The sequence below is a fragment of the Branchiostoma lanceolatum genome, chromosome 2 (assembly GCF_035083965.1).
Source record: "Branchiostoma lanceolatum isolate klBraLanc5 chromosome 2, klBraLanc5.hap2, whole genome shotgun sequence".
Classification (NCBI taxonomy): Eukaryota; Metazoa; Chordata; class Leptocardii; order Amphioxiformes; family Branchiostomatidae; genus Branchiostoma; species Branchiostoma lanceolatum.
In genome coordinates this window covers 35725510-35741206 of record NC_089723.1, presented here as the reverse complement: position 1 = coordinate 35741206, position 15697 = coordinate 35725510, and the positions used below count along the sequence as shown (strand labels likewise).

Here is a 15697-nt window from a genome sequence, read left to right as displayed (position 1 = left end):
GGATAATAATAAAGAAAACAAGAATGTTTTATCTTCGTTAGATTATCCATGGTTTGACGCGCGCGAAGTCAAGTATTTCTTCACATGGCTTGCGTTTGTACATCGTAGCATATTTGACTATTTCTGTGCATTTGGATTGGACAAAGATTACGGTAGTTTTTGGAAAATACAACCCGCACATGTATCTGATGCGCTAAGTTGGCGAATTATTTCAATGTCGGCCCAATATTTCCGTTTTCCCCGGGAATTCATCCGAAAATGTGCCCAAACACGATTTTCAAAATGGCGGAGCAGCATAAGGGTCATCGGAAGACACCACTGTTGCGGAGGTATAGTGTGTTAAATCAATTTTGCTGCAAACTATCACTGACGATAATCACTGAACCAAAGGCTTCAAACTAAATATGGATAACATTACTATCTTGTAAAATTTGGGCAGTTGCAATTTTCTGAAAAGAAAAAAGCCCTCAAAAGAGCGACCTTCCTCTCATTACCCTATTAGCATAATGGTAGAAGCCGATCATGACAAGCAAACAACAACAGATTAGGAAAATTGTCGCCACGATTTTGTGTTTGAAAACGGTCGAAAACGAACAGTAAGTGGCAACTGAGCAACATATATTTTGTTCTATACTAACTAGGGGGCATTTTGCTGCGAAGAACTTTGTTTCATATGATTAAAACTCGTTGGTGACGCGTGTGCCGGCAGCGAAGCAGTCGCGAAGGATCAAGAGTTGAGTATGGCGATGCTGGTCTGTTCAGACATGAAGCTCGAGCAGACCATGGATTTTTTTCAAGCCCATAATAGAAGTAAAAGAACAACAATCGAATTTCTAAAATGTGCCTTACCTATGTAATGTTAAATGTGTACTGTATGGTGAATAAATGTATCTCAGTGGGTACTGAAAACATGTGTCACTCGTGGTCAATTAATCAACATTTTCTCCATAACGGCCACCTGTCCTTAGCGGCCAGTTTTGGCCAGTCCCTTGAGTGACCGCTATAGACAGGTTTGACTGTATAGGGCAGCAAGTTTCCTTGCTGTTTCAGTAGTAGGGTATGTTTCTACAGGGTTTGGTAGCCCTTCCCCTTAAAGTTAAACATGCAACACAGGATCACCATATTACGTCCCTTCTGAAAGATGGGTGGAGACTCAACTGAGATGCCCTACCCAGGATCGAACCGGGGTTCCCCAGTTACCAACTAGTTGGAACCAGGAGCCCAACTGTGAGGCTGCTACCAGTTGAGCTATAGGGACATGCCCTGGACATGCACTTAGTCTACCTTTATTAAGATGAGTGGTGCTGTCCAGTTGAGACGACCCTCCGGATGCAGACGTGCCTGCAGTGCTGCCCTCCGCCCCTCCTGTGTTCAGCCGTCTCTTCTTGGTGACATGTGCCGAGTCCTTGTGCTCCTGTAGACTCTTCCTGGACACACTGTGCTCGGGCTTGTAACCACAGCCTGAGAAACATTGGTTAATGAATGAACAATCACAGACACTAAAAAATCAAGACCATAGCACGTCCAGGTCAAAAGATACAAAATGCAGAAGTTATGCTGCAATACCAAGGTCACATACTAGGGGGCCCAATGTTAACCTTCGTCTTCCCAACACCTACCAACATACCAAATATCATCACAATCCATCCAGAGGTTCTTGAGTTATGCTGACTCCAAAATCCAGAAACACACACACACATATACACATACACACCCAAAACAATATCTCCATTTTTAATGAGTTTAAGTCCTTCCCGCACCAGATGGTGCATAAGTCAGGGCCCATCTCCATTTCTGTAGCCCTGGGCCACACAACATGAATTTTGTGCAATCACTACAGCAGTCCACTGGTAGTAAAAGTGTGTGTTTAACTGCCATACTCTTTCTCAAATGCTGAGTGCTATATTTTGAGTCTTTGATATGACTCAGCTGGGAATCAAACTTTCAACCTACTGAATGCAAGGTGGACACTCTACTAGTACTCACTTGGCTATTGCATCAGTTGTACATTAGGTATAGACAACTAAAATCAAATTCAACTGCAGACAGATAGACTGCAAGTACACTTAATATATTTTTGCTAAATGTTTCTACATGTCAAGATGTGATTGTCACTAACCTTGTCCAGTAATGTCCTTGCAGGTTTGATCAAACTGTTTTTTGTGATGTGGTCGTACAAACTTGTAGAATTCTGCAGGGGGAGCACACACTTGAGTTAGGTAACAGCAGAAAGTATAGAAAATATGAAACAGGCATAGCATCTAAAATGTCAAATAACTGCTGCTAAGGTAATATGAAATCAAGCCATACATTGATTAGAGCCTTGCACTAGAGTTCTTTGCATGCAAAACAAGACCATAGCACGTTCAGGTCAAAAGAAACAAAAAACGGGAATTCTGCTGCAGTACCAAGGTCACATACCAGGGGGCCCAAAAGCAACCCTGACCTTTGTCTGCCCATTACCTACCCACATACCAAATATCATTGTGATCCACCTAGAGGTTCTTGAGTTAGTCTGACTACAAAAATCCGGAAACACACACATATTACACAGACACACACAAAACTATATCTCCATTTTTCATGGAGATAATTAACATAATGAAGGTCTGTTATCCTAAAGTCAACTCTTTCACAACAAGGGCACACCAGGCCCACAATCCACCTTGACCTTCGTTAATCCAAGTCTAGACATACACAGATATCAAATATCATAACAATCCATCCATAGCTTCTTACTAGTTATGCTGACTACAAACATTCGAAAAAACAAACACACACAGACACACACGCACAAACATCCCCCAAACAATACCTCCCTTATTGTATGGAGGTAACAACACTATTTTTACCCCTCTGCAAAAATGGATTTAAGCATTATCGTGTCTCAGATGTACTAAATGTGCCCAACAGAAGGAACATCCCCTCACCCCTGAAGAGATGAAGTGATGAACAATCTTCTGTCAGTAAGTCGGCCAGACAAGTCACCATGGCATTGAAATCATCTGTCTGTAGAGAAAAATGATAAGGGAGCTGACTAGCTGTAATAAGAACTTCATGGTGTAAAATGCACATGCATCCCTTGCAGGGCTGTCTCTAGCTTTGAATTTGTTTCGTCCCACACATTTATTTGGGAGCCGATGTTTTGACTTTTCGTTGTTAAATTCGTCATTTTAATCTTACAAAGATACATTTTCATCAATTTCAAGTCATAAAGTTCAGAATTTGGGACGGAAAGGGTGGATCTTTTTTCCTTCCCAACAAGCAAATTTCCGTCCCAGGACGGAGGGACAGGTCCTGGAGACAGCCCTGATCCCTTGTTACAACAAAAACAATCACTGTCCATTGTCACATGTATGTCACTCTCCAATGTTTCTATACCACGGTATACATGTACAGAGTTGTGTTATATTCGGTTGAACTGTAGTATCTGATTCTATGGCAAAGTTTGATTCAGTTTTAAGTGCAGTGTTTACTTCAATGCCTGGTGTAATAATTTGTTTGCTTGGGTGTGATATACAAATCTTCTCAGCATCAGGTCCTGGTTTTATTAGCCTTTGGGCATGAACTTACAAATAGACTTTTTTAAATTAAACATGTAAACATGTGCGAAGGAAGCTTAGCATTTCCATACCTTCTTATAGTCTCCCAACATCTTCTGAAAGACCTTGAACTTCTCTATACTGAGAACACGTCGAACCTGGAAAAGCATAATATAAACCTGAAGTCAGATATCTGTCAAAGTTGTGAAAAAGTAAATGACAAGTACTGACGATTTTCTTCTTAATAAATTGTTCTGACAATGACATGCTGCTACTTTAGAACTGAGGTAAAAGATAATTGCTTGTTGACATTCTAGTGAATCCGGTCATACAAAGACTTTAAGTTGATTGAGCATTCTTTAAAAGCTGGATCTATGATATATATCAAATACTGCACCAACTTTACACAAATTGTTCTGAGTTGACAATGGCTCTTTAAAGGAGTCCTAAACTCCGGAAGGGGGTGTTATTTTCCACTAGATTATGTATCAATAAATACATAATCAGACGACTTTTTACAAAATTTTGCTTGTGGTAAATTTTACAAGGTGTGTTTTTTAAAACAATATGATACTCACTAAACCCCTGCAGACCCTACTAGTATTCCCTATGCGTAAACATACATTTTTAAACGTGGATATTTTCGGCGTAAATGAGGGTGGTTAAGCACAATAAGAAAGCCAATTGTTAATAAGATATAAAAGAACACATAGCAAGAAGAGTTTTCTTAACCACCATGACATTCTTTTTATAATCTAACTTTTGTCAGGCATTATCAGGCACATTGTAAAAAACACATAGGCTGAGGTCACCTGGGGAATTTGGTAGAATACTGAATTCTTTGGATGCGCACGGGACTAGTGAGTACTTTATCGTATACTGTAAAAAATATTCATTTCTACTTCCTAAAATTACCATCCATTGAAAAATAACTCCCCCCTCTGGACTTTAGGACTCCTTTAACAAGGAAAGGTGCTCTGCAAACCTACCTCAGCCAGGTACTTCTCAGCAGACATCAGCATGGGCTTCTTGTCTGGCTTGTCATTTGGCTGTGCCTTCTGTGGCTGTGAGACATGCAATTATACATAATTGTCAGGGTAGAGATTGTGATATAGCAGAATAGCCAATTTTGACGGTAGCAGATCATGATTGGAGTCTCAATCGACAGAGATACGGATCAGGATTCTACTAGTAGGCATGTGTCAGGGTGGTCTCCTATTTATAAATCCTACATTTCATGCCAATCCATTGATTTTAGTGACATAAATTAGAGTTGAAAAAGTATGTTTTAAGATAATACCAACACTCAGAGAAACATTTACAGACTCCATTGTGTATCATAATTAAAAGTTAAACTTAACTAAAAGTTAGGTTGTAAAGGTTAATATAAAGCTGAACTAGCCTGAGTGTCATCCTGATTCATCCTGGAACTGAAACAGGATGACAATCAGGCTAAAGCTGAACACCTACCTCTTTATCAGGTTTGCCTTTGTCCTCCAACTGACAGAAGCAGAGGAAAATTTTTGTTAGAAACAAGGAATCTTGCAACGACATAAACATCCAGTCACACCAATGTGTACAATGTAATTTCTTGATTAATAACAAAACATCCCAATCAAAAAGATGATCTTAGATACTTAAACAATTAGACATTCTCTTACCTTCACAATTTTAATTTTTTTCCTCATCACTGGCTTTGCCACAGGTCTTCCAGTTGAACTAGAGTCCTGTTTGATAGGATAAAAAAAGGCTACTAAATGTTTAAAATGTAAAATGTGAGATACCGTAACATAATGACCACTATGCAATACCCATAAAGAAAGTTATTATAGCCCAGGTATGACATAAATGGCCCTTGAACACCAATTGGCATGTATCTAACATCATTTCAGTTATCCACTTCTATTGCCTACTGATTTCTCCAAATGAACTTAACTTGTTATGTTTCGCATGTTTCGCCAACGAAACATATTGTTTTTGTAAGGTTTCTTCTTCTTCTCCTTCTTCTTCTCCTTCTCCTTCTTCTTCTCCTGTCAAATCTTCAAATCGCTTCTTCTCGGTCGTCCGTCGATCAAATTAGCTGAAATTTGGTATGCAGGTAGAGTACGTGTATACCCCTAGACCCTTTTTAAATTTTTTTGATATAAGTTTTTAAAATGATTTTATGGAGTTTTTTTGGTCATTTTCAGACAAAAGTCGCACATGATGGCCTCCAGTGCCGTGGTGTTGAAACCTGAGGACCTGAAATTTGGTTCAGTTGTGCATTGGATATTTACCCAAAGGACCCCATTATTTTTTTTGGCATACACTACTTCAAAATGATTTATTTTGCAATTTTTTCATGCAATTTTTGGTTATTTTCTGTCGGGGCCAGCAAGAACTAGGTCATACTGTAACATAAGCCCTCCTACACTTACCATGTCTGGGAGTTAAAACCAAGCAGATGTCAGGGGGTACCTCTACTAATGGTATTACAGAAAGTTATATGTACCTTATGTTACATGGTACGGATGTTATATTTGAGATGTAGGAAAGGTGACTACACCTGACAATTACTTATGCTAATGAGGACCTAATTCGCATAATGTATGCATAAAGTTGTATGTCCCTTACCGTAAATGCTGCGGATGTCATCTTTGAGATGTAGGTACCTTTAGGAAAGGCGAACACACCAGACCATAAATTATGCTAATGAGGACCTAATTGGCATAATCAATGCATGAAGTTGTATGTCCCTTACCGTAAAAGCTGCGGATGTCATCTTTGAGATATAGGTACCTTTAGGAAAGGCGAACACACCTGGCCATAAATTATGCTAATGAGGACCTCATTTGCATGATTTATGCGTAAACTTGTAATTCCCTTACCGGAAAAGCTGCAGATGTCAGATTTGACATGTACGTACCGTTAGCAAAGGTGATCACACCTGGCCATGAATTATGCTAATGAGGACCTCATTTGCATAATTCATGCATAAACTTGTATTTCCCTTACCGTGACAGCTGCGGGTGTCATCTTTGAGATGTTGGTACCATTAGGAAAGGTGAATGCACCTGGCCAAAAATTATGCAGAAACTTGGATTTGCCCAGGAGTTATTTTGGGACAGCCCACTTCTTGCATGAGGAGTATGGGCGAAACATCCTGAATTTGCTCTTAAAGCAAATGACGGCCAGTCTAGTTGTCTACTATTATTGCCTACTGTAACTAACATCATGTCATCCAAACCTAACTCTTCATTGAAACAGTCATGCAACAACTTGAGATATTAGTTACATGTATTCAAGGCCTCTTTAAGAAACCCTTTGTAACCTTCTCTCTGCTGCCTAATTCTGTAATCAATAGTCTTCAGTGTGCTAAAGGTTAAGAAAGTATCTGCATTCTGTACCTGACTGTTGAGAAAGTCTGTCCACATCTCATCTTCACCGTCTTCATCCTTCCTGTCCTGTTCAAAGAAGAATTTCAAGTGGTAAGTTTTCATCTGTTTTAACGTGTATATATGTACTGCACAAGTAACTGACAAGAGGACTTTGTTATAATATACCCTGATATACTATTGTATCTGATAATTAGAGATGATTAATAATCATCATCATCCTACATATATTCAGTAAACAAACTGGGTATTTCACATTAGTCGACCTTGATGCAACAGAGCGATTTGACAGAGTGCTCAACAAACCTCATCTTTATACATACAGTTGGTGTGTTTTGTACATGTATTCCTTTCGGTCATACTTTTACATTTTGCATGATATTCCCATGATTAAGTCAAGGGGAACATAAATCCAATTCAGGTTGCAGCGAGGTCGCAAACATACCACAGTCCAGGGAGATTCATGCTCAAGCAGCAGCTTTCATGAACACAAAATTGAAGTTTGTAATGTAAGAAATTTAGAAAATCATCATTTTATAAACATTGTCATTGCCTGACCTCCACTTCTTGTAGCGCATCAAACAGTCCAGTGCTGGACACAGGTCTCTGGGTCTGTCTAGCTGGTCCAACTGTTTCATATCCAACTTTCAGGTGGGCAAAGGACCTTGGTTCTAGGAAGGGAATCAATAGAATTATGATTAAGTAGTCTCCAACTCAACTCAACCTTATTCATCCATCTGGATACCCAATTAATCATTTTAATCAGCTTTTGTACAAGCTTTTCCAGGATCTTAGTAATACATCAATCATTACACCACCCCCTTTCCACTAGAAGCTGTGACCGCTGTGTGACCAAACATTGTTCAATAAATTTGATAGATAAGAACAAATCAGTTTTACGTTTTGTATACATGTTTTGTTGTCTTTGAAGCTCTACTTTTACATCTTGTATCATTTTTCAATCATAAAATTGAGCTATGGCCCCTTTTCTCAAACTGGGGCTAAGCCAGTTTCATTTGCTGAAGTGAAAACAAAAAGTGGATATCAAGGAATATACACCAACTACATGTATGCCCATAACTATTTCATAATTTTCCTATCCGTAAACAGCTTGGCTGGGCCCCGGTTTAGAAATATGACCATAGCACACATTGTAAGCCACTGGTGTGGTCGCAAGTTGTGCATGGACTTGTCCCGTCCCCCCCGGGGGTTGACCGATGATGATGATGATGATGAAGCCTCTTCCTCAATTGAAATGAGGTTAGGATTCTGGAGGTTCGAATCCCTAGCAGATTCCAGTGTTGTGCCCTTTGGAAAGAACACTTTACACCTATAAAATGAGACTACCTATACTAGTAGCTGAATTGACCATTGCATTAACCTGGGCTGTGCCTAAAGCTAGGCACATGTGTTGTGCTCTTGGGAAGGACACTTCACACCTCTTTCCTCACTCAGCTCTAAAATGAGTACCCGGTACCTAGCTTCTGCTAGAGGCGTCCTCTCGGATGGGATGTAAAGCTTGAGGTCTATGTTTGAGGAGAGTCACACCTTAAGCATGTTAGAGATGTGACCATTGCATTACCTGGGCTGCGCCTTAAGCTGGGCACGTGGGAGTCGACCCTGCGAGCCTCCTGGCAGCCGTTCCTGCAGCTGGGGCCGGCGGCGCCTGTTGCGACTCGGCTGTGGCTGGGCTGGAAGCTGGCAGTCGTGGCAGGAGCGCTAGTCTTGTTCTTGGCTACAGGTTGAGGCAGCTGAAGAAGGGGATTGTCAGATGTGAATTACAATGGGCTAACTTCAGTTGGTATTACGGTAGAATAGCTGCAACCTCGAGTTTTTGTCTCTGGTGCTGAAGGACACTTACACTAAAACTGCTACATTTCTGCTATAGGATACCTTCTATACAGACACTGTCCCTGGTGCTGAATTACATTTACACTAAAACTGCTACGTTTCTACTGTACCATACCTTCCATACAGATGAGACTGTCCCTGGTGCAGAAAAACATCCCTGTCCCTGGTGCTGAATAACAATCAGCCTTATATAGTAATACTGCTACATTTCAGGCAGCTGTCATGGAGAAAGGTGTTTCTGTTTTAGTGCCGTATGCTGTTTCAAAACATATTCATTTTGGAGTTTCTGACCCTGGTGCTGAATGACATTCACACTAGCTAAGCTGCCAGTTGTGACAGGAACATTTAGTCTTGTTCTTGGCTACAGGTTGAGACAGCTGACAAAGGGGAGATTGTGAATGTCAGATATGGATCACAACAGTCTAACAAGTTTAATGATGAATAAAATGTACTCTCTCCTTGGTATTAGAATATACACGCCCTGGAGTTTCTGTCCCTAGTGCCGAATGAAATTGACATTAAGCACAACTACATTTGTACGTTTCTGCTGTAGGATACCATCTATACAGACATTCCTGTCCCTGGTGGTGAATGCCATTCAAAATTTCAATTATGTTATCCTTCCTACAATACAGATGATCAAATACACTGACAACACTATCTCTGTTATTTGTCCATCTTTGATGACTGGGGTTCTTTCCATTGAAGACCACCGATAGACAATTTGTCATCATACTCCTGGTAAAGTAAATAAACTGATGATATTTCCACCAAACACTGTCTGTCCCTGGTGCTGAGTGAAATTCTCATAAGTTATGCTGATTTTCATCATGACTGAGACAATACAATTACTCTGGTTATGCTTTCTTTCCTGCCAGACACAGGCAGACAGTAATAACCCTGTCCTTGGTGCTGAATGGTATTCACACAATGCAATTCTAGTCCCTAGCAGTTAATAGGATTTCTATCTTGACATTGCTCTCACTAATCAGGGAGGATATTTCACCTGCAGTAACCTTTCTGTCTCGTTACTGAATGCCAATCTCGTTAGCCATTGTTGTTCACAGCGCCGGATTTTAATTGCTGATGTAGCCGAAATGCAGAAAACTCATTCCATTGTCATTGCAGTCCCTTCCCTTCGCGCTTAATCATGAAAACCTTTGTTGTACACATACATTGTCTGACTATAGATATGAGTATAGCTTTCCACCACATAATTACATTGAATAAACACAATGGGTCTTTGCAAGCTTGCAGTGCTGGTGAAAATCACTAGATGGAGCTTACTGTTTTGTCTGCAGTCTTGAAGAAGCTTATGAGATCTTTGATTGCCTGACCAAAGCTGTTGTAAGTGGTGGCGTAGGGACGGACCCAGGAAGGGAGCTGAGCTCGGGCATCTGAGTATGTGAATCTAAGAAGAGAAAAATCACCAATGGTATAAGACACACAACTTGTTTAAATGTTACACCTTAACTTCTTAAATGTTATAACATATGCTAAACATTTCAGCAATGATGGCAAACATAGATAACACACACATGCATAAATGCACACACACAGTCATGCACGCACGCACACACACAAACACACACACACACACACACACACACACACACACATTGACATATACTACGTAACCTTAGATGATGCAACAAAGCAAATCCAAGATATACAATCATATCTAATAATCATAATTCTGCCAACTGCTGGAAGTACAGAAAATAATTTCTAGTGACATGACCAAATTATAGGATATGCTACTGTCGGCTAAAAAAAAAACATTTTTCAAGCATATACATTGTAGCAAAACATAGTGACAAATCTGTTCGGATGATTATTCAGCTTGTACTCTTCAGTACAAATCTGGTGTGTTACGTCATGAGGCAGTTTACCCTTTATGGAATACATAAGTCAAACCTGGATTTAGCAACTACTCAAGGGGCCAAGGAAAAAATGGTTGCAGAGGAGAAATGGTTGCTAGGACAGGGTGGTTTTAACAAGTAATACTTAGTATGTAAAAATGAACAGGACTTTTTAATGTGGTTTGTGACTGGAGGTGGTTGCCTAGCCAGGTTTGACTGTACAAACAAACCAACCTTACTGATGAGTCACACAGGAGCTATCATTATAAACATTGTGCACACTTCCAAAAAATCATTGCCATAGCTTGTACTGTACAAACCTGGTGTGTTATGCCATGAGGCTGTTACCGGGTATGCAATACATGCAAACAAACCAACCTTACCGATGGTCACACAGGAGGATGGCTCCGTAGTCCTGCCTGTGTCTGATGACTCTGCCGATGGCCTGGTTGACAGCCCGGGAGGCCTGCTGCCTGTACCACTGACGCCCTGTCAACCCCTGCACGGTAAAAACAGATTAGAAAAAGCAGACCTTTCCAAGCTCAGAACATCTATGCACACACACACATTGTATTGCAATGTAAATGCTCTAGTAGTGTACCCAAGATTGTCTCCAGGACCCGTCTCTGTCTTTTTGCTTGTCAGGACAGACAAAAATGTCCCCTTTTCAGTCAAAAAAAAATCTTAACATTATGACATGAAATTGATGTAAATGTATTGAAGCTTAATATGGATGATTTAACAACAAAAATGAACTATATGGGCTGCCAAACAATGAGTGGGACGGAGAAAAATTTAAAGCTGGAGACAGCCCTGAGTGTAGCTAACAGTACAGTAACTCACTGAAAAATTTCTAGGTAAAACATGTGAGAATGATTGGCGTATACTACACACCTACATAAATTATGTTTTGAGCTACAAATGTACGTGTATGTAGAATTGATAATCAGATGCAGAGTCAACCCTTGCCCTTGACTATGAAGTCTAACCTTGGAGGCGTTCCTTCCCTCGTCCAGGAAGCTCATCTTGAGCATGACCTTGGGGTCCATCCTGGGCGGGAAGGGCAGTCCTGTGATGACCACAGCGCGGCCATTGATGTCGGCAAAGTCCAGCCCCTCACTCACCTACAAGTGACCACACGTTGATGAAGGTTGGACATCCATCCATCCTCTTTCAAAATAAAATTCTGATTGACCAGGGATGCTACTAGGTCACATGTGGCCAGAGTCCTCAACTGTGACCTGTCTGACAGTAAATTTCACCTCAGAAAGCCATAGAATGCTCTATTTCAATTTAAAATTGTGCAACCGTGGAACACCATCCCCCCGCTTGGTTACTCCCTCTCCCTTGCAATTTTTCCCAAGAAAAATCCCTGTCCAGGTATACACCAAATGACAGTTACTCAAAACACCCTCCACTTTAAGTTTGGAATTCCACTTTTCCCATTTTGACAAGTGCTTATGTTTTCAATATAAAAGCATTTAATTTAAAAATGTTTATATATAGTTGATGAGTATGATGTACAGTTATGATTGATAACAATAACTTTCATGAATATTCATTTTGAAAATTTTCCTCCTGCAGGAATTCCTGCAGAATCTGCAGGAATTCCTGCAGGAAGAATTTGTCCAGCAGGAATTTCTGCAGGAAGATATTTTTCCTGGAGGAATCCCTGCAGGAGTCCCTGCAGGAAGAAGTTAAATTCCTGCAGGAAAACATCTTTCCTGCAGGAATTCCTGCAGAAATTGCCTTATATCTACAGCAATGTCAGTAGAATATAAGGCAATTGTGCAGTTTTGTTTTACAACTGTTAGGCCAGAACAATGGCGGCCACAACAATGAAAATTGCAATGAAATGTACCTTTTGATCAATCGTTTTCCATGATATATTTTATGATACACAATTGTCTATTTATTCAACTTTGTTTTGTGAAGCTTGCATGCATGTACTCTGACTGTTACAATTGTTTTTAAAGAAGACATCTTTAAAAACACCTACTTTTTAACTCAAGTTTACCTGCATTGAATTACAATAGTCATTAATCATTGCATAATCATCAACTTCTGGCTACCAAGATCTATAATGGCTTATAATTGCTGATTGTGGCTTTCCTTATTACACAATACAGTTAAATCATTAAATCTCTTATGTCATCAAGGTCTATTTAAACTGAGGGAAGAAAGTTGATTATTGATTAATTATTGTTATTGATTTTGTTGAAGATAGAGCCAGTGGTCAGAATGTGGAGGAATGGCACGTAATGGTCGTAGGATGTTATACTGCGACAAGAAGGTTTATTTGTAACTCTTTTTATCACCAGGGTGTGATAATCACCTCCCCTCCCTTTTCGCACCCATCTTTAAAGAGACCATGATCTCCATGTTTGTTGTATCCAAATGTTAGCCAGCAGCCACAATGCATGCACTGATATGTAATTCAGGTCATCAGAAAAGATAAAAGATAGTTTCATCAGGTGATAAGTAGTTTACAATCTCATTTGGGCCCCTCTTGTACTATATCACACCTACAACAGCCAATTTCACACATTGGTGGTAAAGTCTTATGCATCCATCCATTGTTTTTGGCTAATGTTTTGGCTTTAATATTGACTTTCTGTTTTGTCAGCTTTTGTTTTTGTCCACCAGCCAATTTGAAAATAGAGTGTGAGCATGCATGCCTGAATATTCAACAACCAAGAATATATCAACGAGGTTAAATTAGGATTTTAACCTATTCTAATCTCCTTGAATATATCTATGATACAAATATTGCATTTTTTAAAATACACTTCTATCAAGCAGAGTTTAAAAGTACCTGACCTTGCATCAAGCACCTTGCATCACGGCATGCATGATTGAAGTTTGGAAAATACCCAAATCTGACCGATAGCCTATGTAAGGGTTGATGGTCTCTAACAAAGTCTTTTTTGTCATCCCTTTACAAAATCGAATCTACCTCATCACAGTGAGCCAGCAATTGTCACATGATGACATAGACCCCGTTCACACTCATTTTTTTCAATCGCGATTGAAGTATAATCGCGATTGTTCAATCCGATCGCGATTGAACGCAAAGAAACTTTTGCGTTCACACTGCTTTTCGCCAAGTGGATTAAAGTACGCCGTGATCCGATCGCGATTGAAGCACGATTGAAGCATGCTATCGGCGATCATCTGGTAAATGTTGTTGTTGTTGTCCTTGTTTTGTGTCTATTTTTCCGCTAGACATTGTCACTAGCACTTGGTGCGGTAAATGTCCCTCTTTCGGTGACATTTCCCCAGTTTGGCCTGCACCTCCTCTCTCCCCCAGATTGCGATGAGGACCCTGGTCTCCTCATCGCGCCACGCGCCACCTGCCACCAGCTGAAGTTGCTGACGGAGTTTTATTCTTCTTGGGCATTGTTGACGATGAAAAGTTGTTGTTGTTGTAAGAGAGCGATCTGACGTGCGGCTTGGGTTTGTTTTCCCGCGCGATGCGAACTATGACCCCACGTACCCGCATGTATGACCTCCCACCCCCAGAACCAGCCGAAATCTCCGCCGATCGCGAAGGAATGAATCGTAGTTGTGTTCACACTCAAAATTTTATAGGATTGGATTGGATCCGATCACGATTAATCCAATCAAACTACCTCCAAAGGTAGTTACAATCCAATCGCGATTGGATCGTTTTGGATCGTTCCAATCGCGATTGAGAGCGTTCACACTGAAAAAATCAATCGCGATCGGATCGATTCAATCGCGATTATACTTCAATCGCGATTGAAAAAAATGAGTGTGAACGGGGTCATAGAGTTGAAATTTGATAGAATACCAAACACATGAAGATGTTAAGATTGACATATGAATTAAAACATCTGGCAAAAGTTTGTAACTTTGTTCCAGAGAATATTTCCAATTACAAGGGGTATTCTCCTTTTTCAATGAGTATTCTCCTTTTTCAGTAATCATTCGTTCCTTTCATATGCGGGTCAAACTAGGTCAGCTATTGTCCGGCCAATTATCAAGTCCTTGGTTGGGCTGCTGACTGAGCATGCATGGTCTTGGCTTTTTGTGTGCTTTCGGCTTGGGGCTGTTGTAAAATAAAAGCCCAAGCAGAGGTTAGGGGTGACCGCAATTTTTTACGTCTCCCTAATTTCACAAAATCGCGGCCACTACTTTAGCCCACCGACAAAGCCTCTACTTGGGGAACAGTACTTAAGGGAGGACTCATGGTCCAATGAAATCCCGGCTGATCAGAATACTTAACAATTTGAAAGTTCTTCCCCACATCTGCCTGGAGATTATGATAGCCCTGACCTTGGTATCAGCTGAAAGGACAAGTGTCGTAAAGTCAAGTCAAGGCCTTAAGTTTACTTTCAGATACTTTTAATAGGTCGGGGCTATCGTAATCTCCGATTATAGTTGTATATAGAAACTTGAGGTCAATATTTTTTAGCCTCTTTGTCTTTGGTATCAGTCAATGTGTAAGCTGAGCAGGTCTATATTAAAGTGCAGAAACCTGAAAATTCACTTCTGGGATGCCAAGGAGGTCTAGATATCCATGGGGATACTTATCTGTATTCATATTGGGTAAACCTAAAATGGGTAAACCGAGGAAGTTGTATTCTATTTATTTGAATAAACTTGGATAAATCCAATATTTCGTGAGAACTCTGAAGTGTAGGCCCATGTTCGAAATCGCAAATCAGCGCTCAAAATATTAAAGCTTGCACTCTTAGAAGTCTGTGAAGGAAGCTAGATAAAAATAATAACAAACTTTAAGGAGGTTCCATTCCTAGGAGAGATTAGCCTCTACCAGTTTCTGCGCGATCGCTGGGAAAATAATAGAAATTGGCCAAATAGAGTGAATAGTATACCACGGGTCACAGTCCGCTATACAGTGAAGCTACATGTAGGTCAGTAGATCGCCTATTGAGCTTCACTGCATAGCGAACTACCCCTGGCATACTATTCACTCTATTTGGCCCATTTCTACTATTTTCCCAGCAATCGCACGGAGACTGGTAGAGTCTAGGAGACATCACAGGAGTGAGGAGAGATCTCCTTTCAGTTTCAGGGATGCCTG

At 40.3% G+C, this 15697-nt stretch overlaps 1 protein-coding gene across 1 annotated transcript in view; it reads right to left on the bottom strand.

The window, feature by feature from the left end:
* Positions 1-1138: 1138 nt before the first annotated feature.
* The window catches only part of LOC136428857 (regulator of telomere elongation helicase 1-like), a 50277-nt gene continuing 35718 nt past the window's right edge, over positions 1139-15697 (bottom strand). Inside the window, exons 20-32 of the mRNA XM_066418659.1 lie at positions 11619-11753; positions 11013-11128; positions 10055-10178; positions 8499-8667; positions 7475-7587; positions 6929-6985; positions 5204-5269; positions 5013-5042; positions 4532-4606; positions 3635-3700; positions 2931-3009; positions 2120-2191; positions 1139-1461 (exon numbers count right to left, since the gene is read on the bottom strand). Of these exons, the coding sequence (XP_066274756.1) occupies positions 1154-1461; positions 2120-2191; positions 2931-3009; positions 3635-3700; positions 4532-4606; positions 5013-5042; positions 5204-5269; positions 6929-6985; positions 7475-7587; positions 8499-8667; positions 10055-10178; positions 11013-11128; positions 11619-11753 (1410 nt within the window). The 3' untranslated portion in view covers positions 1139-1153. The remainder of the gene's footprint in view (positions 1462-2119; positions 2192-2930; positions 3010-3634; positions 3701-4531; positions 4607-5012; positions 5043-5203; positions 5270-6928; positions 6986-7474; positions 7588-8498; positions 8668-10054; positions 10179-11012; positions 11129-11618; positions 11754-15697) is intronic.